The 27,462-nt window shown below is 41.1% G+C and overlaps 1 protein-coding gene across 4 annotated transcripts in view; it reads right to left on the reverse strand.

Moving 5' to 3' along the window:
• The window catches only part of LOC100716014 (zinc finger protein 709-like), a 28,768-nt gene extending 5,218 nt beyond the window's left edge, over positions 1-23,550 (reverse strand). The window contains exons 1-3 of one of the 4 annotated variants that reach the window (XM_063243076.1): positions 23,421-23,550; positions 1,671-1,797; positions 1,432-1,492 (exon numbers count right to left, since the gene is read on the reverse strand). In XM_063243076.1, the coding sequence (XP_063099146.1) occupies positions 1,432-1,492; positions 1,671-1,797; positions 23,421-23,423 (191 nt within the window). In that variant the 5' untranslated portion in view covers positions 23,424-23,550. Of the gene's footprint in view, positions 1-1,431; positions 1,493-1,670; positions 1,798-12,851; positions 13,068-23,414 lie in introns of those variants that run through there. The other 3 variants (XM_063243075.1, XM_013158326.3, XM_013158375.3) reach the window with 3 other exon arrangements.
• Between the last annotated feature and the right edge of the window lie 3,912 nt (positions 23,551-27,462).

The following is a 27,462-nucleotide window of genomic DNA, read 5'->3' on the forward strand; positions in this document are numbered from 1 at the left end:
GCATAAGAGAACATTTGATACTGAAATTTCTTTTTGACTTATTTAATCTAACTTTATGGTATATTTTGACAAACGGCACTTCATTCTTTTTGGCATGAATACTAAGCCATTATGTGGATAGAATACATGTTTTTCACTACTGGAAATTGAATCCACAGTTTTAGCATTAAGATACATGCACATGCATTTTTATTTTTATTTTGAAACGGAGTCTCATCAATCATTAAGTTACCCAGGCTAAGTATGAATGCATGATCTTCCTGCTTCAGTTTACTAGAATACTAACATTCAAAGCCTGTCCTTTTATGCCTAAGTGAATTCCGTATTTCCTTAGTCAGTTCATCTGAGAATGGATATTTAGGCTTTCACCGGAGCTTAGCTTTTCCAATTTGTGTTGCTACAAATGGTTATTTGATAACTAATGTAATGTCATTATTTAAACATTTGGGGAATACAAGCAGTGTAAGTATAGTTGGGTAAACCCCGGGAGGGTGTTGCGTTACTGTCATCCTAGCCTTTGGGAGGCTGAAGCTAGAGGATCACTGTGAGTTTGAGGTCACCCTGGACTACACAGTGATAACCTATTTTTTAAAAAAACAGTATAGATGATAAAATACAACGTCTACATTTCTTTTTCTGTGGCATCTCCGTATCCATCGGCATAGATATCACAGCACACTGACAGTTCCGCCAATGACATGGAGATGTACCTTTTAATATATAGAATATGAATCATCTGTGGGTTTTGGAGGACTGCTTGAAAAGAAATCAATCACATCAGAACAGTGGTATTCATTTAGATTTTGAATATATCCACAATATTAAAATTTTCAAACACTCTATGGGTACATCACATTGAACTGCATATAATGTCACCTATAATTTGTTTAGTATGGAATTGGTCTTTTAAAAACACATGTACATACCATTAGAAATTAGCTCTAGGTGCACACAAAAAATGTGTTTCATATCGTCTTGTCCTCAATGTCTGAATTCAATTTCAGTGAAAACATGTATAAATCTGAGCATGGAAAAACTTGTAAATTTTTTTATTTTAATTTTTAAAATTTCAGCTAAGGCTTCACGGCCATTGGGGCTTTGAAGTCAGTGGCTTTGAACTCACTGTATGTCCCACTCTGGCCTGACCTGGTGGCAGTGTTCCTGCCTCAGTCTCCAGGTGCTGGCATTACAGTGGGTACCCAGCATCCCGCTAAGTGCTCTTTTACTTTACCTCAACGATGGCATAAGATGAATACCAAATGGATTTCAGACACTGGAATATTTCAAATATTCAGCTGTCAGATTAGACATGTTCAATCCACTGAGAAATTTTGTGAAGATAAAGAAGTCTGAACAGGATCTCATTTGTATAGTTTCCTTGGGTTTAATATTCTGACATTTGTGGATCTTTCTTCTCTAACTACAAATTACCTTAGATGTTTCCTGCAATTTCTGTACTCATCTTCAGCATGCTGGTCATCTGAGTCCCTTCCTAAAGGGTAGAAACAGGAATGTAATGACTTACTAAACATATGAAACTTGGGAGAGTCCAGTTGGATTCGCAGTACAGGGTGACCATTTGGCCACATAATGTTTCACACATAACGTTTCCATCTTCCCATTAAGGACACTGTGCTGATGAGCAGCACCCAAAATGGCATCTTCCTTACCTACAGCAGCCAGGTTCGTAAAGGTTTCCAGCATCACATCTCTGTAGAGCTTCTTCTGGATTGGATCCAGCATAGCCCACTCCTCACCGGTGAAGCTCACAGCCACATCCTCGAAGGTCACCACCTCCTGCATCATCAGACATGGATTTCAGGAAAAACAGTGAGTCACAAACATGAGGTCTCTCAACTCTACCCGTAAACAGCCCATGTGAGGCTGACTTTTCCCCATATTTAAGGGTGTCATGGTCATCACACATTTATTCTGCATCCAGTTACACTTGTCTCACGGGACCTGTGAGGCTACCCTGGAATTGGGTGCTCAAGTCACAGTGGGATGGGACAGTGCTTCTCCTGCTGGTTAAACTTAAGTTTACTAGTACAAAGTCACTAAAGCACGAGTCACAGTAGAAGCCTACGAATCCAAATCCAAGTGAAAAAAGTAAGAAACAAAGACATGAAGAATTGCTCTGAGGCATCAAAGAAAATGCATGTTCTCTAACTTGCTGTTTAGGGCACTGATCACTCCCTTTTCCAGTTCTGCTTACACAGTGCTGTTGAATTTCTACCTTTTGTTGCTTCCCGCACTAGGTTACATGTGACCTGTGTAAGTTTACCCTGGAGAGCTCCACCCACCTTGGCTAAGAAGGGGGATGAAAGCAACCCCGCTGCTCTCCTGGGGTGTTTAAGACATCAGAAGACCCAGAGAAGGGTAACCGATCTGGGCAACTGCATAGACAGTTTTTGCACAGCCAAACTAGGACAAGGAGCAGCCTGTAAGATAGAAGGACCTGGAGAGGTGGAGTGGGGAGGAGGGGCAGGCCACGTGCAGTGACAAGCCTGAGCTTCTCTTGTGGTCCAGATGACCCCAAGACACACACAGTGCTATTCTCACCTACATCATCCAACTGCCTGCTAGGAAGCCTGGCCTGCCCATCCCTTCGGGCACCAGTGACAGCGCCCCTCCCTCTCATTCCAACACTGCAATCTCGGAAAACACTGCCAGGGTGCCTGTGGAGACCTGACTGCTGTTTCAATATGCAAAGAAGAACAGGAAGCTAAAGTGCTTTTATTTTCCTTCAGTTTCAAAAATCGTCCATCAGGCTGCCCTGCAGCGATGCTGACCACATTCGGCATGGGAGCAGGTCCATGCACCCCGCATGGCCTCCTCCTTCCCCACCCACTTCATCCCCCATCTCTTGGCCTCCTTCCCATGAGCATCAGCTCGGTCTCCCCAGATCCTTCATCTGTCTTCACTGTGCTGCTCCATTGTGTCTGCTTCTTCCTGTTCACGAACAGTCTCCAAAAACTACACGTGATAATCTGGAAAGCTAATGAAAACCTTTACAGTTTCTGTTGGAGAATTTCTTAGAACTCTGAAGCTGGATTATGGAAGCCAAGCTGTCCTGGGACTCAGTGACCAAAAAGGTGGCCTAAGGAGAGAGATGGGGATGGACACGATGCCATGTGTATGACACGTACTGATCCCAGCACTCTGGAAACTTAACAGGGACTGATAATCAAAGGTAAAACGGATGAAAAAGTCTCAGTTTGAATATGCCTGCAAATGCGACAGTTTCTTTAACGTACAGTTTCAGAATTCACTGTGAAGGGGAAGGCTCTATTATTATAGAAAGTGACACACAGCCCTCAGCGCAGGAAGACAGTCGGTGACGGGTTCATCCACAAATAGAAACTGCCTTACTTACTTTCTTTACATGGCTGAGAAAAAAATGCCCTACATGCAAAATTAAGGGAGCAAAGTGTCATTTGGGCTCATATTTGTAGATTTTAGTGCAAGACTTGCTGCAAAGTAGGGAGGCGGGGGAGAGGGGCATCGCGGAGGAGAAGCAGCCCACGACACACAGGCAGAGGGCAGCAGAGGCGGGAAGCAGCAGGCGTTGAGTGAGAACAGCTTCTGCCCTGACACTTTATCCAGGACGAGAGCACTGACGCTGCATCCTGGCATCTCACTGTGCACAGCTCGAGTGACAACTGGGTGCTATTAATAACAACTCCCTAGAGCTTACACTTTTTCACTATTTGTAACATATATAACCATATGCTAATAAAAAGTTTGTAACAAAAGACATTCACAGTAAGAATGGTCTCACCTGTGTGTAATTCAAGAAAAGTTTAGAAAACAATACAGTACATTTAATCACATTTATGCAACATTCAACTGAAAACTGCTAAGTGTGTGCAAAAACATGGGGATTACACCACCACACTGCAGGAAGGCAGGCAGATCTTCAATGCGGGACAAAGCATTCCCTACTCAAGTACAGTGGGAAAGAGAAAATAATCTCTCTTCTTGGCAGGCAGTCCACTGATGAAACGGATGCTTAGACCAAGTCAGGTCCCAGGTCCCATGTGCAGCAGCACACACACTCATACACACACACTCACTCACACAGAAGGTGGTATTTATCTGATTAAGATACAGATGTCTCAGTGTAAGAAACCTCTCATAAAATTCATCACAACAATCTACAAAGTAAATCGTCATCTGATTATCTCTATCTAGGCATACACCTGTTTTCAAAATCTCAATTTATATTGTTTCTCAGAGCCCGCCAAAGAAGGAAAAAATGAAATGGAACCTCATGCCTTGGGAAGAGACAGAGGACAGAACTAGCCTATGAGTCCTGAATGAAGGCACCGTCCGGATGCTAAGTTAAAATCAAAAAAAGGAATGTCCGCTGTCTCCACGACTCAGTCCCATGAGATCACAATCAACAGTGGCGTTACAGGGCAGAAACCAGAAATTACTAACATGAGCAATGAAGAGAAAACTCACTTTCCATAAATTATTTAAGAATCAAGATGTAATACGTTAGGAGAACTGTGCTGCCAAACACAAAGTCAGCTGGAAAAACAATCATCAATGTTCCTCATGGTCTTAACATTCACCCAGACTACATCCATTTAATGATGCTATCATCACCAAAAATAAATTCTGAATAAGTCACTCTAAGTCACTGAGCTCTCACCCTCAAAGCACCATAAACACAAAGAACCTTGGTTCATCTTTTTACAACCAAGCCGGACATATCAACATTCACATGGAAAGAGAATTTTAGACACATTTCACATATGCAGGCAGATTTGCAATGCAAGACAAAGTATTCCCTATTCAAAGAGAACTTGGCCAGAGAATGGTTTCTCTTCTTGGAAGGTAACCAATTTGTGACATGGTGCCTAAATTGTGTCAGGTACCAGGTATGATACACCCCCACACACGCACACACACAACTGCATCACAGGAAGATGTTTATCTGAGTAAAGGGTGAGAAACCTATCATAAAATTCATCATGAAAATCAACAAAGAAAAACTTTATCTGATTATTTAAATCTTGCCATATTTTCTAAAACTCAATTTATATTGTTTTTAAAGCACTCCACAGAAGAAAAGTTATGAGTGAAACTTCATACCTAGATAACATACATGGAATACAGAACTCCCCTCATGTCCCTGAATGAAGGCATTTTTAGGTTTATATTAAAATCAGAAATAGGAATGTTCACTACCTCCAAGACTAAGTCATGTGAGACCAAATATATATGTGGTGTTCTAAGGCAATAAACAGAAATGACATGAACATTGAGGTGAAAAGAGAAAATCACTTTCCATAAAGAATTTAAGAATCTAGGTGTCTTATTTTAGGAAAATAACAGGAGAATCATGCTGCCAAACACAAGGTCAACTGGAAAAAAAAAATCAATGTTTCTCATGATCTCATCTTCACTCAACTCTGTCTATTCAATAAGCTAAGTTACTCTCATCAAAAATACATTTTGATAGAATTGCTCTAAATCATTTAGATAAGCACAATAAATGCAAATGCTGCTCTTTCTGAATCAGGCTGGACATTTCAATAGTGATTGAAATACCAAAAAACTTCTCTTTTGTTGAGGAGTACTGGCAAGAACAGACGTGATGCTGCATAGTTCACTGACACAGCAAAAGACTCCTTATACGGCCAAATGCCCCCTAAGCACTGCACAGTTTTGGTCCTTGAAGCTGCGGATCTGTGGCCCTGTATGTTAGTAACACTGACTGTGGTGTGAGGATATTTTGTTTGCAGTTCTTTGTCCTCCAATTTTTTTTTCAAAGAAAGACAAAACAAAATAGAAAATGGCAGTATGTACGACTGCACATACTTTCAAAGCAAAGAAATAGTAATAAATCACTAGCTGATGTATACATATTGTCCTCCTATTAATAGTTGTTCAAGATACACAAGTGGAACATGTAAATGGGATTTCAACCAGGGGGACTACAAACAATTCTGTTCAACTATCCAATAAAAACTAAGTTTTATGACTATGAATCCTATAAACTTAAGACATGTATGCGTTTATCCATATCTTTATTTATGTTGAGACCTAACAAAGCATACTAGATTAAAATCCTTCTGAACAGAGATTAATAATATTGATGGATTTCACATCATAACACTCCGGAATCAGCACTGGGTACCGCAGTGCCACTTTCTTTCTGTCAACGTTTTTGTTCATTTCATCATGTGTCATCAGATCAGTGCTTACAAACTGGTTATAGGTTTTACAGAAGCTTGAGTCTTCACATGTATTTCTATCCTTTCTTTGTTAGAGGGGGAAACATAACAAAGCTGGACAGAACTAAACTTTTTCCTATAGACATATAAAACTAAAAAGACAAATAAATCTGCTGTATAAGGAGTTCTATCCTGGTCACTGTGCTGTTTCTTGTTATCAACAGAATTGGCTATATCATCAGATAAAGTATAACTGAACATATGAGTATATAACAGAATTAACAGAAATACAACTTTAGAGTGTAGGGCTACAAAAATAGGTAGTAACCAAATCAGAATGGATATCGCAGTGACTCATTGTCATTTGCAGTATAGTTGTCTGCCCTAATCAACTTGTTGCCATCATCCTTACAGGTTTTGAATAAAATCTGTCAATAATAAGCAGCAATCAAACAAGTCAGATTTAACTAAGATCAGTCATGATATAACAATACAAGTCATATGTGGATCCTGATTGAGTAGATAGGGAATTAAAGTTGTCCCCTATGCTATGGACAGCCTCAGATCCAATGCTTGTATACAAACTAGGACAGAACGAGTTCCAGTCAAGCAGAGTGGTGCGAGTAATACAGGTTTTAATTCCTGATACACTATTAGCTACATCTTCTGCTGTTTTGTTTTGTTTTTTGAGGACTATTCTTCGCTTTTGCTCCCCCAAAATGAACTGTGTATTTTTGGGTCTCCCCAACACTCATGGTTTTGTACTGGGGGGGGGCAACCTGCTATTTACTTGTGTTTCTGAACTTTCTCACTCCTGGGCTGGATTTCTAGTTATATTTCTTCATTTATTAAAGCCTATCCAACCTATCCATATATACTTGTCTAGTTACCTCTATTATTCTCTGATTCCCTATCACATTGAGTTCCATTTTCTCATGTTTGATTTTGGTCCATATTACCTTCTTCAGGCTAATTATATTTCCTATAAAGAGCCTCTTGGTGGACCCTATCTTTTGATCTGCTCTGCCTGCTATTCTCTATTTTTTCCCTGAAGTTAGGGTATCTAGGCCATCTATATTAGAAATTATAACCAACCTTCTCTGCCTCATTTCTGGTGAACTCTTTTTCTGTCATTAGTTGTCAGTTTGTCTTCTTGATTTCGCTTTCTGCTCCATTCATTGTGGCCTCTGTTACTGTTTTTGAAATCTTGTTATTTTTCTCTTTTACAATGTCCTGCAGTATTCTCTGTAGAGATGAGCTGGTGGTTGCAAATTCCCCTAGTTCCTCTTTATCCTGGAAGCACTTTGTTTTTCCATCAGGGATAGTTGTGCAGGATATATCAATCTTGGTTGGAGGTTATCTTTCAAAGCTTGAATTTTTTTCCCCGACGCTCTTCGTGATTTGATGTTTTGTGCCAAGAAATCTGCTGTCATTCTGATGGGTGTTCCCTTGTAAATGATCTCTTTTTTGTCTCTGATGGCTTTTAATATTCTGTTCTTATATTGGATTTCTGGAATTTTGATTATTATATGCCTGGGTATAGTTCTGTTTTGTTTGTAGGTGGCTGGGGTCCTGTATGCCTCATAGATCTCAGTATCTTTACCTTTTCCCATATTATGGAAGTTCTCTTGGATTATTTCTGTGAATAGCCTTTGTAGTTCATTTGTTTGTGTCCCTATTTCTTGTTTTACATTCTTCATTCTTAAGTTATAGATCCTCTTATCATCTTCTAGCCTTTGTATTATTGCTGTTAGAGTCAGTTTCTCAGCTCCTCTTTTCCCTTCATTTTGCATGGCTTCACAGGTTTTAATTTTTATGTTCAATTACATAGAACTCTTCACTATTTGACATTCTAGCAAAAGATGTCTACTGTCTCATTTTGTTTTATTCATTTATTTTTGTCTTTTTGAGAGAGGGTCTCACTATGCAGTTCAGACTGGTCTTCGGCTCATTTTGTAGGCCACGCTGGTCTCAAACTCATAAAGATCCTCCTGTCTCAGCCTCCTGAGTGCTACAATTACAGGCGTGTACCACCATATTCATCTTACTGTCTCATTTTAAAATGAATACAAACTTTGAGGATTAAAAAGACAGGTGTAGTATGTCATAGTACGAAAGTCAACAATCCCAAAGGCATGTTGCACCAATGGTACCAGACATAACCTTACTTCCTTTAGATATGGACAGTTTGCTTTAAAATTGAATGTCATATCCCTGAATATTAATAATATATTGTAGAGAAGGAATACTACCATTTTTCATCTAGTACATAGGACAAAATAATGCAGAACATATTTAAAATGGCAAGTTGGAGAACTTAAGAGATTGCCATTGTTACAGTTTGCAGGTCTACAGCACAGACATTCAGAACTCACGATCTAGTGGAGCTATTGCTGGGTGTGTCTGGCCATGGGTACTCCAAAGTTTCCATGTTCCTGGGCCAGAAGGGGCTGTGGCCTTTGGAGCAAGAGGGCAGAGCTGTTCTGGGTATAGATGACCCATCCTTGAGAGCTGTTGCTCGGCTTCATCATGGAAGTACTGTGTAATGTCAAACTCCCCGTACAAGCCTAATTAATAGCTCAAACTAGTTCCCCCATTTCCTCACCGCACAGAACAGCTGAAATGCCCAAGGGTTTGTCCATTTCTATTCTGACAGTGATGGAATCCATCTGTGGGTCCAATCTAGTCCCTTAGATTGTCTTCCCTATGGATCCTTTGAAGATTTGAAGCCTTTAATTCAGTTTACAATTCAAATACCTGGATCCATCATTTATTTGTTATAAAGTGCCTGATTACTGTGATTTCTGAAATTGAGTAACCTTAAACCAAGTTTTTAATGAGTGTTTCTTGGTGAAATGCAGACTACTTTTTTCCTCCTTTTCTCACCCTTCCACTCCGTCTCATTTTCTTCCTAATGCAGTGCTCCTAGGTGCTTCTGCTCTTTTTTCATGCAACATTTCAATAAGAAGTTTATTAGTGACATCCCCACTTTGGCACCTGTAAGGAGGTGTTCTTCAGCATGCACACTAACTCCCTGGAGTGCAGGTGGTCAAAACAGCAGTGGCCCAAAACTTTGCTGCAAGAGGTTTTGCAATGGAACACTAACTGCTTCCTGTACATCTTCAACAAGCTGGAAATTCTTGAGGTTTTTGGCATTTAAACTAAAGGGATCAACAGCTTTAGACACACAAACTCTCACTGATCAAACTGTGGGTACCATAATTTCCACCAGCTCCTGGGTGACTCCTGAGGTTGTTCAATACGGCACCAGCTTCTGATGCTATTATGTGCAGTAACCAGGAAGAGTGACCCTTTTTTCCCACACACCTCTTATCAGTAAATGTGCTTGAGGATGAAGACTGCACTGCAGCAATTCTGAAGCAGCTGCATGTGATTACCAACCTGCAGTTCTCCAAAGATGCTATGTCCTGCCCCCTCTACAATGGAGAAGGCTTAACCCACCGTGCTGCTGTAGCCCAGATGTGCTCAGGTTTCCATACTGGCGTTGGTCAGCCGGCACCAGCTGCAAATCGGGGACGATTCTGCCTTGGACTTCAGGCTCATTTTATCCAATGTGGAAGGCTTGCTGGAGAGCTGATCGCTAACTGTCCAGATAGGAACAGGGTTAGGATGAACTGGTACAGGGTACTCAGACTTAATGACCCAGCTGGGACAATGGTCACTTGTTTGGTAATGTTGCTGGCTGCCCTGAGGGAGTACTGCCATTCTAATGGGGTGGGACAAAAGGCTGTAGGATACAGGGCAGCATGGCTAAGACATGAGACTTTGCAGGCAGAATGAATGCCCTGAATCACAGACACTGACGGGTCAGAGGGCACTGCTCGCATCACCTGAGACATGGCTTCTATTTGAAACCCCTGGCTCAGATGAGGGATTTTTCCTGCTGCTTCAGAGCCCTGCCTCTTTTATTAGACTTCCACCCAAACTTACATACACATAACTTAACCTTTCTACTTGATTCCAACATTCAGACGTTTTCAAAATCAATGGGAAGAATGTTTTCTCTGTGTTTAAATTTAGCAGTTCTCATTTTCTATGACTGGCCACCTTTCACTATTTCAGGCTGTTCAGTTATAAAATCTCTTGCAGGTTTTATAGGGAAGGAGCACAGAATAATGTCCAGACACTTTATCTGTACATTTGGGAAAAGGCATCTCATCCTTTTCAGCATGAGACTCAATTCACCATTTTATTTTATTTTTATATTATATACAGGGATTCACTGCACAGTTCAGCCTCACCTGGGAGTCACTATGTCACCTAGGCTGACATTCAATCCTCCTGCTTCAGCGTTGAGTGCTGGAATTAGCAATGTGTGCTACCATGCCTGGCTCGTCATTTTAAATTGTGACAACAGATGGCGCTCAAGACAACTAATTTACAAATTTACATCCTTGGGCATCAAGGGTCATACACATCGTATTTGTAAATTCAAAAATATTTGTAGCTTCTCTTGTTATCATTTAAACTGGCCACTGTTGACCACAAGCCCCATAACTCTTCCATGTTTATGATGTTGGCCTGGTCCCTGGTGATCAAGCCAGTCTCAGAGTTTCTGTCTCCACTTTGAACAGTTGACAAGGTGACCATGAGCAGGACTAGGGGTCAGTGTGGGTCCAGAAGCCCAGCATCTGGACGTGGCAGTACTGATTCTCTGGTGGGAAGAGGGCACTCATGCTCCCCCATTTGCACCTCCTTGGAACTGTTGGGCAGCACCTCTGAGCCCCATCCTGGTCCCCACGCTGTGAGGAGGAGGAGGAGGCTGGGGCTGCAGACTCACCCAGCATCTTGATTGTATCACTTTCAAATGGGGCACAGGGAAGGAGAGCAGAGCATTAAATGCTGTCCATAAGCATCAAGAGAGCAGCTCACACACTGTGCTTTCCAGGTTAGCTGGGATGACACATAAACCATCGTGCCTTTATAAATAACAGAAGGGCTAACAAATTAATATTCAAAACCCTTCATGATGAAATAGATCCGTTATTTACGAAGTGAAAAAAAGAGGATGCAGATTGACAGAAACGTAATTTTCTCTGACAGGAAACCAAGAGCAAAAGAAATGCAGGCAAACTGTCAGTGTCCTGATGAAAACCTGTGAAGGGAGTTGGAGAGGAAAGACTCCCTTCACTCAACTTTACAAGATCTAAAAAAAAAATGACTCGGTTTGACCATGAACTATTGCAAGTTCCAACAGTGTGTATCAGAAAAAAATAAACTGTTTCCTTATTGTGAGAACGGGATCACAAAAAAACAAGCCATTTTGAAAATTCAGAGTTTTCACTGGAAAAACACAAAAACAAAACAAACTTCTGCAAAGCCTAAATCCTGGCTTGGGAAAACAGGAAGCACAGAACTCCAGCCACAGTAGTCTTCCTCCCTAGAAGCTGGCCTAGGACAATACAATGTTGATGTTCACCTCTTTAGACTAAACGACAATAAACAATAGCAACAAATCCACAAACGAGAGGAAAATATGACTCAGGAAGGAGACAAATATTGTAGCAAAATAGATCTGAAAATAACACGAAATAAATACATAAAGACAGTAGAGCAACTATGTTAATTATTCAAAGACTGGTGGAGGCAACCAGAGAGCAAGAACCTTCAGGAAAGAGAATGGTATCTGGAGAAAACTTCAGTAAAGATTTAGACATTAGAAAAGACAAGGTAAGTTACCCAACTGAAGAGAATGAATGAAATGAATGTACTGCTGCAGATTCTATTACATAATCAAGAAATTAAATCCAAACTGACAACATCAAAAATCTACATTGTTAGAATGATTGATTACAGCCAGGTGTAGTGGGGCGTGCCTGTAATCCCAGCACTCAGGAGGCTGAGGCAGGAGGATCAGGGCAAATTCAAGGTACAGAGTGAGGTCAAGGGCAGCCTGAACTGCATAGTGAGGCCTGGTTTCAAAAGAAAATAAAAGGAAAAAAATGAACTATTGATTATGAATGAATGGCATGAATTGTCAGAGAGAAGAGGAAGCTCTGTGACTGGCCTGAGGTGCAGAACTGAGTCTGAATCAACAGTGTGCTTCAGAGACAGGTTTAGATTACCAGTAAATACGTAAGACCAACACTGAAAAACCACACAATATTTGGATGCAAGTCTACTGAAAGTCTTAGGAAAAGACAGCAAACAAACCATATAAAATGCAATAGAAAAAAAAAGGAGAAAACACCAGCAAGATTATACAGTACTGGAAACAGGACAAAGAAGATAATAAAAAATCAAATAAAACAAAGTTCAGATATACTTATAAGTCTGATAGCAATTTGAGGTAACCTGCTAGTTTTACCATCTAAAATTATAAATATCTCAAAATTCAGGTTTCAAATTATAAACACATTGAATGGGGGCTGGGGATTTAGCTCAGCGGCATAAGTGCCTGCCTTGCAATCAGGCAGTCGTAAGTTCGATCCCTGGTAACGATAAAAATGAAAAAGAACAAAAAATAATAATAAATAAATAAACACATTGAGTTTCAATTTGTTAGTGAAAATATGGAAGATTTTCCAAATCCAACAACTGTAAGACACATGAATGAAAATAAAGATTAACAGGAGTATTATTTACACAGGTAAACCAGTCCACAGTTGATTCAGATGCTAACCAAATGTCACTCTTGTTTACCTGCCTGTCTCCCCAGAGTTTTGGCGAACTTGGGCCTCCTCCATCCATCCCCTGCAGCAAACCGTGCATCTTAGCTCCACTTTTTCCAGATTCTATGACAGTTTATTCTATACAATTTTCTCTACGTAAAAAAACCTCAAAAAACACATTTCAGCAATTATGACTGTTTCATCTTCAAAACACAAACTTGCAACTTTTTAGAATGACACATGTCACATAATGGTAGCTACAAAAGTATGCCTTCCATCTGTCACAAGCCAAATGTTTCACAACAAAAATTCCACCACCAGATTACAATTTGTTGCTGACAATGGTTGCTGACGATGTGTACAACATTCACAGCTACTTAATTTACAAGGTGCACAGTCACATTGGAACGTGTCCTGGAAGTTTCTGCAATTCTAAAACACACAAGTATTTTCTCAGTTCTTTTTTGTTTCTGCACAAGATATCTCATGGTCAGTAAATAAAGAAGAGGTTTGCTTTCACCGAGAGCTGTGGGCTACAGTGAGAAATTAAATCTGCTCCTGGACTTCTGACTGACAAGCCCTGCCGTCACACATGGGCAGAGTCTGAGTGCAGGGAGAACCCTCGCCTCACTCTCTGTGCCAGTCCCATCATTCACACAAAGCAACTCCCAAAACTATCAATTTGTAAGTGGCTTCTAAGTAACCCAACTGTCTGTATTTACTCAATGTATTTATCACGTGAGGGAAAATGGAGCAGGGAGAATCTTGCATGATTTTAGACTCACAAGGCAACACAGAAACCCACTGTTGTCACCATAACTGAACAAACACATCCCAAGAGACAGCCACAAGGTAGACGCTGCCACAGAGGCTAAAATGTGTACTGTAGTGCAGAGCTGGGCAAACAGGCAAATAGTGGGCACAGCCCACGGCAATGAGCAAGAACGGAGAGCAGCAGAGGGAACGAACAAGCTGCTCTGGGGCGCCCAGGACACACAGGTGATGCAGAGCAGAGGCACAAGAGGCTGCCACCATGTGTGAGGACACTGGACACAGTTGGAAGGGAGCTGCCCTGGGAAAGCCCAGAGGCCGCAGAGGACAGACTGGGACAGGGCTCGGTGCTTCTGAGCAGGCGGGGCTGCTGCTCGCTGGGCTCCAGGACAGGGTGAAGACACAGTGCAGACATTTAAACTGTGACACCAACCAAATGATAGTTTAATAACTATGTTTCTGAACAACTAAGTAGGCAGTGCACTGTCGTTTTTCTCATCTACACAGGTACAATCGCCTTGACGTTCATCGTAGAGAAGGCTAAACAGAGACACTGTATTAAGTTCTTGAGCCACAGATGTGAGCATTGGGGTTTTGTCAACGCCGACTGCAGGAAACGACCCGCATTTGTAGTGCTGCAGCAGGCGCGGGATAGCAGGCTAAATTACTTCTCAGAGTCAGCATGTTCTACACGTTTGGTTTCAGTATTTAAAAATGTATTTGCTGAGAGTTCCTGCTTATACTGATAACTTCCATGTTTTCATTTATTTTTAATCTGTACTTCAGCATGCCACACACCATCTTACTTCCTACAGAATAACAGTAAAGGGAGAAGGCAGCTACACTGTTCACCAGCAAACTCCACCCTGGAAGACTAAAGCAAGAGGACACAATGTAAAGTTCAGTATCGGGTCATTCAGCAGGAGACTGTATTGGTATTGAACCAGCAAATAATTGCAAATATCTGATAAAATTTCCCTGAAATTCAAGTAGTAAATGGCACATCTTCACTAAAATAGAAACAGATGTACTCAATCAAAATACACACAAAGGTGGCTTTAGTGAAGAATGTACCATACCTCAGTAATACAATTAAAGACTATTTTAATGCATTTAGAAACATTCACACAAGAGGTAGTAAATATAGACTATTTATAAAACAAGCAATATATGTTTCACCAAAAATAAACATTTACAAAAAAATTTGTTATGCATATGACATTTTCTTTCAATTACAGAATATAAATATAATACAGAGTATAATACGGAAGAACCACCATGGCAGAAGGTACAGCTTTACAGCTGTAATTTGTTTGCTTTCTCACTACAGGGATGAAATAGTGGACTTCAGTCACACTGAGCACGCAGCTGACCACTGAGTTTCTCTATTAGTTTCTCACATTCTTCTCATGCAAACTGTTTTTAGGGAGGGTCTCACTATGTAGCTCAGACTGGCCCTGAACTCATTACACAGCCTGACTGGTCTCAAACCTGCACTTGTCGTCTCGCAGCTGAGTCACAAGTGCTGGATTTCGGGTGTGAGTCAGCACACCTGACTGAAAAATACACTATGAAATAAAGTTTCAATAGAAAGTCATGAAATGAATATGCAAGTATGTGGAATTAACTAATGATTTAAGGATAAAATGCCAATGTTTTGGGGAAAAAAAGACTGTCAGTTATATATATTGCTTTTAAGAAATATATGTAGAAAAACATTTCGTCAAAAACAAAGATTAATGAAACAAGTCTCAAAATACTGAAAAATATCATCAAGATGGTGTAAAAGAAACAGGCAACAGGAAAACAAAAACTGAAAAGAAGCGATACGGGGCCAGCGGGCACGTCAGCTTCTGCACAGCGTCTCACTACAGGGTGAGCCGCGCTGGCCGTCAGTGCTTGATCCATCGGACAAGCCTCATGGAGGACCGCACTGCACGTGCAGCCCACTGCACCTTTCCAAAGAGGGTGTTTTAAAAGAAATTAAAAGTATAACAGAATTACCATTTGATGAATTTTAGATGGTAGAAATATTGTCAGAATTGTATAAAATTACAAAAATGCCCATGAAAGACATGAACGGCAGAGACTAAAATGTTAGAAAGGAACCAAATGATGATCCAAAATTCACACTGATTTATTGAATTTCTTCAGAGTAAACAGGAATCCATTTGTATATGTACCAACTGCTCAGGATGAAAATATTTATTCTGCAGGGGAAACATACAATTATGAACACAAGAATAAAAAGCATTCACTCATCTGAGCATAGCATTAAGTGTCTGTCATAAAAAAAACTCGTAAATAATTTAAGAACCTTACATCATCAGGTTAATACAATCTTTACCTCAACCTAGAGAACATGTTAATAAGGAAAGGCAAATAAAGGCCCATCATGCACATGCAAGCTGACTTTCAAATCCTGGATAAAATTACCTAGCAAAGTGCAAGATGATATTAGCAGTGTCCCACGTCTGCATGCAGCTGAGTGGTGGCACAGTTCCCTAGCCAACTTGATGTCCTGGGTTCAATCTAAGTACCACACACGGGAAAGACCTGTGTAAACAGTAATGAACTGTGTTTCTTCATCTCATCAAAGGGTGTGTCAGTATAAAACTGTGGTGAAACTCACCATACCCACACACAAAACACCTGATCTCATTCATCAACTTTTGACATATTTTCTAAAACCCAATTTTTGTTAATTATTTGTGAAAGGTATATGATAAAGCAAAATAGTATAATAACTTGATAAACACATCAGAAAATGCACTAGTGCTACAAACAATGAGGACACGTACATGAGTTATTTTAAAATCAGAACTAAGTTGAGAATATCCACTGTCTCCACAAATATTCAAGTGTTACAACAGGACAACATGAGCAAGACAGACAAAAAGTGACAAAAAGATGAAAGAGATAAACTATGCTTGAATGATAAAAGAATCAAGATGTAAATCTTGAAAATAATAACACTTACTGTTGTGGAAGGCAAGATCAACTGCATAAAGGAAATAATGCTTCTCATAGTTTTAACACTGATTGAAACAATGACAATACAGTGAAGCTACATGATACACAGTCAGAACACAAAGCACAAGTAAATGTAGCTCCCAAATAATTTATCTTAAGGTCAGGACACAAAATAATCTACAAAGAAATCTGAAAGGTTGCCAATTAAGGACCAGTGTTTAGCAGATTATCAGTGAAACTAGCACAAACAAAAAAAATGTTTTCTTATTAGCTGAATTGGAAATACAAGAAGGGCTGGGGATTTAGCTCAGCGGCATAAGCGCCTAACTGGCAAGCATGAGGTCACCAGTTCGATCCCCAGTACCACAAACAAAGAAAGTACAAGAAGGTCCCTATGCCATGTAGATACGAGGAGTGCAAATTTTTTAACATGTGCAACACGTGCAAAGAGAAAAATCACACATAGAAACAGAGTTGGAGAAGATCTAAATATCACGAGAATCATGTACAGTTTCCAATTTGTGATACAGTATGCTAGGAATTGTTAAATAATTGTGAAATAATTCTAAATCGAACAAACCACAAAAACAAATGCATACAATATAAGCACTTTTCCTTTCCATGAAATACAATTAGCAGTACTATTATCCTAGCTATTTTGTGCATATATATGTATGTATTTTCTCTTTTCTCCTTCACACCATCCCCAATGTTCTTTCCTTTTGAGCAGTTTCTTGCCCTTTCACAGCATCTACTGGACCTTTTGGATCTTATTTACTCTTTCAGTTTCTTTTACTAGGGAGAAAATACGATGTTTACATATGCAAGTCTGATTTATTTCACATTATTTACTTCACATATGGTCTCTAGTAACATTTATTCATCTATAAAAGCTTCAAGTTCATGTTTCTTTAATCTGAGCAACTATTCTGAAGATAGTAATGTGCAATATATTATAAATTGCTAATTTCCTATCATCTTGTTTTGAAACTCTGTATCATTTTTATTGTTTTCTTAATTCTCTTTAAAAGAAAAAGGATGCAGTTGTATTTTCTAATCTCAAATAAGAGCATAAACAGAGACAGCCTTTCCCACTGTCCAGAACTTGCTCTACACTAAATCACTTACACCTGAAACTCATACAAACGTGCACACACTGAATTTATAAGAAGTACCAATGAATACACTTGCTTTAAAAATACTGGTATTTCATGGGGTTGTCAGAACAAACCAAATGCACAAATCATTTCTTACAGCGCTCACTGAATCTCTCTAATTTTGCATCACAAATATTCCAATGTGTACTCTAGGTATACTGAGAAAATATGTAATATAGAAGCAAAACATGAAAAAAAAAACCCTACTGAATGAGAAGCTGTACGAGTGAGGATATCTTTAAAAATAAAACTGTAAAGCACAAATGTTAAGGTGACTTTGAAGATATAAAAAGCAATTTAGAATTTCTGCTCAGGAAAGTAAATTCTTAATGAAAATGGCATGACGGAAAAATTGTGAGAAGATATGTTGATTCTGTATAACTTACAATAAAATATGAACAAAAGGATTTTATCAAAAAGATTCATCAGAAATATGAAAACATGATGAAATTAGCTATTTTTAGGACTTAAACAGAATGAAAAAACAATTCACAAAATAGAGACATAAGTGAGAAAAAAAATAAAAAGACACAATTAAATTTTTCTAGGATCCCATAAAGCATCAAATGGGAAAGCCTAATATTGGTTGGATATGAGAAGTGGGAAGGCAGCCCCCAGGCGGAAGTGTGCCTGGTCCATCACGATGGTGCTGGACACACACTCTGGGCCCCAGCAGAGAGGCTCCTGGACCTGAGCATCTACGGCATCTTCTCTGATCGGCTTCTAGGGCACTAAAGAATGTGCTTGTGGCATTTACAACAGCAACACAGCTGGACAAGCCTGCTGTCCCAGTGCTGTGGAAAGGGACGTGAGTTGTCACCAAGACAGACTCCTGTGGGGAGTTACAGGTACACTGATGGAAGTAAACCTGCAAAATAATGTTGGGCAGAGTAATGAACACACAGGCTGAGCGCTCTCCCACACACCCACGTGGGCACACTACACACGGATGCACATGGGCTGGATGTGGGGCGCAGGGGGAGAGCACACGGCTGGCACCCGTCAGTCTCTGGGGTCTGCAGACAGCAGGAACACTGCCCACAAAGCCACGGTGCAGAACCCAGTCATGATGAGCAGGATTATGAGGGTCGAAAAAAGACACATGTGCAAGAAGAGCACTAGTGACAGGGCTGATATTTCATTCTTGTAAGGGCTGTCCTGTGAGTCATGGGAGACTGATCACCATCCCTGATTTCTACCCATGCTGTAACCCTCACTTAGGACCCACACCTTGAATACAACAGAGCAGATGTTTTCTGATGTGCACAATCAGCACTCCTGAAAACCACCCAGTTGGCAGGCACAGTGTACACACAAGCTCTGAATAACAAGATACCCAAAATGGGCAAAGACCATAAGAACTGCCACGTTTCTCTGTGCCCAAGGCAAAGCATTCTGGGAGAGGAACTGCGGACACAGCTATAAGCAATCCAGGATAGAAAGGCAGATTTCGGTCCAAGTTTAAAGCAGTCGGAAGGCTTCTCAAAATCAGCATAAATCAGAGGTAGGAATCAAGTGTTTTCCATCTAACATTCCACATGCTTGTGGTCTTGTGTTAAACTTTTCAGCTCAGTATCTTTACCGGAATGTTCTACTCATTCTTCTTTTATTCTTTCTTTGTGCTTTTTTTGTTGTTGTTTTGGTTTTTTTGTCTTTTTGAGACTCAGTTTCACGATGGAGTTTACGCTGGACTTACGCTTTACCTTGTAGGCCAGGCTGGCCCCAACTTCACACCAAGCTTTCTGCCTCAGCCTCCCCAGTTCTGGCATTACAGGTATGTGCCACCATGCCCAGATTTACTCCCTTTCAGTGGTGACATAAGAATACGACTAATTTAGGGGACCTCACTGTAGTACCAAATAGAACAAAGTAAAGCAAATCAAAACTCCAAGTGAAAACTCCACAGACCACTGTTCCTGTTCCCAAACTCACACCCTTCTCGTGCCTTGCTGGCTTTGTAGAAAATGAGTGAGATAGCATTCAAAAGAGGAAATGATCCTATGAATGCACTGTTCTAAATGGACTCCATACAGAGTTGAACTAATGAGTCCACAGATACTGAGTTAGAAAACAATACTGCGATCAACCCAAAGAAAGGTGAAAATAAAATGTATTGAAAATGCACACAATATCCCTGATTAATCAAACATCACTGTCAAACCTTTAAACCTGCTCAACACATACTCCTTCATTTTTATTTAGGAATATTTATGTAACAGAGACAAATACAAGATAAAATATCATATAGCTTATGTACAGTATGGAGTACAGTGCAGTGTAATCCCTGGCTGTTCACCTAAGCAGCTAGATTCATGGTGTGCACCACCAGGCCTCACTGATGTTCACTCTCCTGGCACTGAAATCTCAGGAAATCACTGGGATTAAAGAATCGTAACCTTAAAACAGGTAAATGTCACACGTCTGTCTTCCTAGCAGTGAGGGAGGGGGACACAGTATCAAAAGTCCCCCCCACAGCCTGGGAAACTGAGTAAGACCAGGTCTCAAAAGTTAAAAGATATGGGGCCTGTGTAGCTCAAAGCAAATTCCTGCATTCAGTCCCCAATAAAATCTTCAAACACACCTTGTAATCTTTGTATTCAAGAGAAACCCCTTTCCATTGTAGTTCAACGGTGATGCCCACCCTATTACTAAATCTACAAGTCCAGTTTAATAACTTCAATTTTGCCTCATAAATAATGTCGTGAACTGATCAGGAATAAGAGACGACACAGTCACAGTATTGGTCACAAGGTTCCCCTGCTTTCTTTAGGCTCTGACCTCTGAGCCTCTCAAGGCAGGGCAGCACAAAGTCCAATTATTATCACAATGAGGACAATCCGATCTCAGGAGAAGGTCACTGCTGCCACTGCTGATGTCACCTCCCTCATCCAAACTCTGGTCCCTCATTGCCTTTTTCCTCCCCTTGGCTCCTCCATATTAAATGGCTCCTCCATTTATTCCTATTATTATTAGGCCTGTAGGTACTCAGTCTAGGGATTTTCCTCTGTTTCGGTGCTTGTTTTATACACAGCACCTCTTACTCAACATTTCAATTTTAAATCAGTGTGCACAAGGATGACAGCAATGATTTCAGTGATGACAGCCCTTGTCCTCCCTCCACGGCCAGTGTCACATGTCCCTGTCCACACAGATGCCTCAGTTCAAGGTGTTTCTCAGTTTGGGTTTAACATGCAGCACTTTCAGAAAGTCATCCTTAGCAAGAACTCTTTCTCCTTTCTTGATATTGCACAGGATTTCTCTGATTTCACAAACAGGACAAAAGAAAATAAACTTTCAAAAGTTTCTTGAAGAGATGAATTTCCCTTTAGCAGCAGACAGCACAGACTGCAAATTACTAGGAAGCAAGCTGCACAAGCCATCCTTCCTCCCTGGTGCATACTGTCATCACAGCTTGGAGAAAGCAGGCCTCATTATCTTTTTTTTTTTTAATTTTATGTAAAAGGAAAAAGAGAAAAACACAAAACAAAACAAAGCAGTGTAAGGGTACAAGTAATACAGAATTACAATAAAAAAAAAACAGTAAAAAATCACCAGTTAATAGATTACATATTATCATCTTAGAGATAGTTCCTCAAAGTATCAAAGCATACAAAGTGGACATTCAAACAGTGAGACTGCAAACAGTTGTGTTCAATGATCCAACCAAAAACATTAATATGCAGACCTCATTATCTAACCAACTGGTTACACTAAAGAGGTCATGGCTCCTGGGCAGAGTAAATTCTGCCACTTTGAAAGCTCTCTACTGCAAAGTTTTATAGCAGATCATCAACTTTCTTTCAATATTTGCCGGAATAGTCAATAAAGCACACGCACATTTTATTTTTAAAAAATGGCTTTGCAAAAATAACAATGTTTATAAAATTGAGTTATTTGCTTTGGCACAAAAGACTATCTCTTTCCTCACTAGTAATGCATTAATATCCCCACCATCTTCCTCAGAGTTCTAAACTCTCTGGAAGGCCTTATTTAAACAGTCTGATTTTCAAGGATAATTTGTGATCTTATGAAGGCGGCACATAGCTGTGGTAAATGGCCTGGGGTAGAGTTGTGTAATCAGCTATACAGATAACAATTAAAATAACAGGTAGCCAACTACAGATAGAATATCAAGATTCAACTACCTCAAGAAAGGGAATGCAGCCTTCCCCTACTGCAAGGAGTTGCAGCCACTCTTTACCAAGCTCCCCAGTTCCAGGAAACTCAAAATAACTACTTTTTCTCTAAAATCCCACTTTCCTTTAAATCTTACACAGTAAAAAAACTGGCTTGAGCACCTGAGTTTCAATGGTGATTTTCAATACAGTCACCTGAGAGAGACAGATATTAAATAACTGAGCAATTACCATGCGCTGGTTATCTTTAATTAGCTCTGGATTGATCAACCACCTGGCCACCAACTCAGGATGCTTCAAACACAGAGCTTTGTTCATAATTTCAATGAAAACTCTCTCTAATGTATGGACAGCTAAGACCCATAGGTGGGGTTAGAGAACATACTGAGCCCCCTAAGAAGTAGACATACAGCCTCTGTGTCACAGCAAACAGTCATACTGATGGAATGCCATTTCACACTTGTATCTGTGTAGCTACAGCTTGCTCCTTTAAGCTCCCCTTCAGCAAGGTCACTTCCCCAAAATGAGTTGCTAAGCTAGTGGCTGGACAATTCCCCTGTGGCCCACCAAACACAGCACTCTACCAACACATCCAATAACCAATCATACTGTGACCATTGCAGGGGATTCAGATGATGCCCTCACCCTATAGCACAAGACACCATCCACAATTCGTTGCTAACTCAACTTTCAGTGTCCCCATTTCTCTCCCAGAGTGGCTTTCGACCATTTCTCACAATACCCTCAATACAGTTTTCCTTGGCGCTGGTCTTCCCTGACTGCTTTTCCTTTCTATGTCAGAGAGTTTACAAGCCCAGCAAAGTTGAGTCTGGAGACCCAGACACATGGGCACCAGAGGTAACATTAACAGCCTTTCTCAGGTTCAGCACTTCACTCTAGTGTAGAAACGATATAATTCTGTTTTATAGCATTGTCCATACGGATCTCATATAAATAACTACGGTGATAGTTTTTTGTATTGCTAAGTGTGCCACTCAGGAGTTCACTGCACTTATGGGAAACCTGTATACCAAGTCACGTCACCGGTATGTTTAAACTTGTTTTGCATTCTCGTTGCCCTTCTCAACATATTATGAGGTTGGCAATGTGGAGAAATATTAGAAACTCAGGAAGCCACTGTGAATACAAAAAGGCAGAGGTCTGAGGAGAGGAGGTGTGGATCTGAGACCCCCACGCAGCCATTTATAACTGTCACATCCCCAGCTCTGCTACTGAAAGCACCGAGACCAGGGACCCAGCGCCCCGCAGCCGCACCAGCTCCAGGCCGCCCTGAACCAGACCGCCCCGAGCCCCGCTCTCCCCACACCGCTGAGGCGCTGCCGGGCCACACCGGACGGCACTGTGGGCCGGCAGTGTCACGGTGGGGACCGACTCACGGGACACGGCGGTGACCCGGACCCCGCCGAGGGAACCCAGAGCCCGGAGGACCTCGGGGTCCGGAGCTCGGCGGGAGGCTGCGGCTCCCAGAGCCGGTTCCGGCCGCCTCCTCTCAGACCTCAGCCCGACCCCATCCCTTCCCCGGCTTCCGTCCCGCACCATCACCATTGCGCGGCTTCCCGGTGTCCCCGAGTCCTTCCCACGCGGCCTGCAGCCGGCAGAAATCCCAGAAGAGGGGCTAGCTAGCTGAGGGACTCTCCACACTGAGAGCCATGACACCGGAAGTCCTTGCCATTTTGCCTCACTTGATTGGACAGTTCGTGCAGCCCGCCTCTTCACTGATTGGCTCCTGATCTACTGCCCTCCCTCTGTTCAGAATGAGGAGAACGTAAATTCCTGCCTGTCTGGTTAGAGCTCAAATGATAGATTCTCACCCAGGAGCTTTTCGGTAAGGCTGTTTCTTCTGATGTCTGTCTCACCTAGCTTAACACAATTGCATTTACAGTGTACACGTCTCTTGCTTCAGCTACCAGTGTTTGGTTAATAGACTTAATGTGCTCTTAATAAAGTGCGATCACTAGTGTGCTAAGAAGATTTTGTTTTGTTTTGTTTTGTAGTTCTATATTGCGTGTACCCTTACGCCGCTTTGGTTTGTTTTGTGTTTTTCTCTTTTTCCTCTTAAATAAAAAAAAAAATAATAATAAAATAAAATAAAATAAAAAGATGGATTTTTAAAGTTTAAAAAAAAAAAAAAAAAAAAGAAGATTCCTATGGTGAGGGTCCTATGGAAGAATCAATTCCCTGATGTAAGACAGCGTCATGAGTGCAGGACAGGTCAGGATTGAATGGAGTAGAGGCAGGGTTGGCTGATTCGCAGGTCAATATTTGACTGTGATGATTTCCACACTGTCTCAATCCACTTTCATTGAAGAAAATTAGTATAGGCCTGCAAAATGAATACATTTATTATGTAGATGAAGAAACAATAGTTATGTTAGACCGGTGTCGCGAGGAAGACTCTAAGGGCCTCGCTCTCAAGTAAAAACAATGGGGTTTTTATTATTCCGTGTACACGGGGTCCTCCAAACAGGTGGAAACGGAGAACCCTGAGTTGGGGCAAGGCTGGTGTTTTTAAGGATGAAAACCACAAAGCAAGCAAGCATTGTTACAGAAGCCAATCATAGCAGTTAGAGCAGAACAGTTGGTGATTTGTCCATTTGTGATTGGTCAGATCATGAGGGGCGACCAGTGGGTCAGAGTTGATTAACTGTCTTGTTTTGCACAGCTTATTTTTAGGTCACCTAGCTCCTGTGTGGCTTGGTTCTGACATACTTCCCAATCTTGATTAGCATAGTCAGCAGACTTTATCTCTGAGTTTCCTGACATAATTACCTTACTTTAGCACCACAACCTTTCTATTTGTAGAGGGCAACAATGGTTAACATATCAATTGGGTAAGATTTTACAATTCTTTACAGAAGAGAGCATTGATTAACATATCAATCTTTTACCCAGGGGAAAAGGAAGACACACATTTATAGTTACAGGTATTACTATGATATAAACGAAGCTATTTCTGTGAAGAATGTACAATCTAATACAATCTGATGCAATTAACACAATTTGTGACGGGGCTACCGGATAGGGAAGACCCAGGATGTCAGGAGCTAGTACCTCAGGCCTTTGTTTTATGGCCTTTAGGAAGTTAAAACTTAACCTAGTTGGATTTGAAGGGAGAAGGGGAGGGGAAGCAGCAGATGGAACGAGCTTTCTTCGTCTCTTCAGTTAAATGATAGCAATATTCTGCAAAAGATTAAAGATAAAAGGAAAGCAAATGTTCCAATTCCCTTAAACAAGTTTCATACCTCATCCAGAGTTATGACAATCCCAGAATATTGAGGCTAAGCATATTGCCAGGCATGAGGACAACAGTGCTGAAAGGGACCCAAGTCTTGGTCCAGTGGGTCACTTCTCGGTGAAGACCTCAGACTGTAGCTTTGCATGCCCACCACTTTCCTCTTCGAATATTGAATTCCTCCACATTTCATCACTAGTTTTCCTAGAAGAAATTACTGTGTGCCAATAGTATGATACTTTTGTTATAATTGAATTGACCTGAGTGATGTACAGGATACTTGTAAAGCACACTTCTAGATGTCTGGGGAAGTCATGTTAATGTCACCTGATGGACAAATCCGTCTGCTGGACCCTTTGGGGCTAAATCCCTGCTATCTGTTTTCGGGATCTTATACACTAGTTACATTTTTCTTCACTTATATTTGCTATGATGTTTCTTCATGGGAAGATATGAAACTGACACTGCAATCTTTGACACAATAAGATATTTCTTGTTTTTTCCTTTGTGGCCCTGGAGATCAAAGGCAAGGCCTTTTCTATGCTAGGTAAGTGCTTTTCCACTGAGCCAGCCACACAGCCCCAACTCTACAACTGCATTATTTTTTGTTAAGGTTTGCCAGTATTTTGATAGTGGTGTTTAGTGCATGTTCTCAAAAAGAGTGTCTCATTATATAGTCCAGGCAAGCCTCAAACAAACTCTTCTCCTCCTACAATCTGTTGGAAATAAATTCCCAGACTCAGTTTTTTGATGTGAATGATGAGACACCCAGACATCAAGGAAACTTGACAAGGCTTTTACTTTTGCTAAAGGGTGGAAGCAGACCCTAGCAATAACATAGCAGATGTACAGACTCGCTGGAGAAACAGGAGTTCTGAGGCCTCGTGTATGACAAGTGGATAACTTTAAATTCATTGGCTAAGTTCAAAGGCTTGCAATCTATTGTACTGATAACTCAGTGGTACAAGAGAATGGGTACAAGAGAATGCTGGGTCAGTTAGAAACAGGACAATAGTTTGGAAGGGAAAGTTCTCAGGTTTTAATCTCAGAAACTGGTGCATTCTGGGGAAAAGGACACAGTCACATGCCAGTAGACACTTGAACAACAGTGTACTTGATAAACCCAGATGCCAACGTTAAGGGTATTTCCCCATCTGAGCCTCTTCTTCCAAGCCCTCTGTCAATCTAAATCTATTTACTGAGAGACAGTAAGCTCTTTGAAAAGGGCCCCATTTTTCCCAGCAGCTCTCTCAGTTCATGCCTAGAGATTAGCAGATAAGTAGATGAATTTGTTAACTGCCCACATTTGGGACCTGTATTATTATTGTGTGGCTTAAGGTTGCTAACTCTTCAGGGACAGGATTGGGTCAGGGTTCCTTGCTTGGATCAGGCACAGCATGATGTCCAAAGGGACAGGCTATCAATGCTTGTTGCCATTGATGTGATTGTGTGGGAGGCAGACAGGCACCTCTTGCTCTGAATTCCTTTCCTGTGTCTGTGAATCCTGAGTGAAAAGAAAGCCATAATGCTGCCTTTGCTCACTCCAATTGAAGGCCCATTTACTGGTGCCAGATGTGGCTGCTATCGACCTGGAACACTATGGACAATGTCCAGTACTGAGAATGGGTTTGCAGGCAGCCATAAACCCAGGGCTTTAGCTCTATTGGTTCCTTAGCGTGAAACAACCTGTCCCATGTAAAAATGAAGCCAGTGTCTTTTCATCCTTTTAACCCAAGGTCAAGATGAACCCCAAGAAGTCAGAAGGGGGGCACAAAAAAACTGGACTCCTTCAACAGGAGCTGCCAGAAGACAGGGAAAAAGGAAGACTCTTTCCTCCTATTATGAATGCTTATACTTCACACAGCTTATTTTAAACTTCAGCACTCAGAGTTAATTCAGCTCCTTGCCTGCGTCAGACCCCAGCACCCAGGTGTACAGGTGTTCTCTATACTTCTTCAGACATACCTTGTTTGTGCCTAAGCCAGTCTGCTCTAAATGGCCCTGGTCGGTGATTCAGGCAGAAACTAAAAACAGCAACTGGACAGTGTCAAGAGACACAGGCAGATACACCTCGGGATTGCCTAGACTCCTCCTGTGCCCTTGGCACCGATCTTGCTTTCATGGTCAGAAATTCCCAATTCCCTCCCTTAGCTTGGAGGTGCCATACTCCACAGTTCGGTCCCCAAGGTCACAATGCGCCTGCTCAGCCCACTTACTGTACCCGCTGATTATACAGGCTGAGACTATCACCGTCCCTCTTCCCCAGACTAGCCAAGGCTTCTGCTCACGGGAGAACTGGTGAGCAGTAGGACTGGGACTGCAAGGGAAGATTATTAAACTGCTCTGCACTCT

Source organism: Cavia porcellus, unplaced genomic scaffold (genome assembly GCF_034190915.1).
Source record: "Cavia porcellus strain 051 isolate PalLab524CR breed Dunkin Hartley unplaced genomic scaffold, mCavPor4.1 scaffold_33, whole genome shotgun sequence".
NCBI classification, from domain to species: domain Eukaryota; kingdom Metazoa; phylum Chordata; class Mammalia; order Rodentia; family Caviidae; genus Cavia; species Cavia porcellus.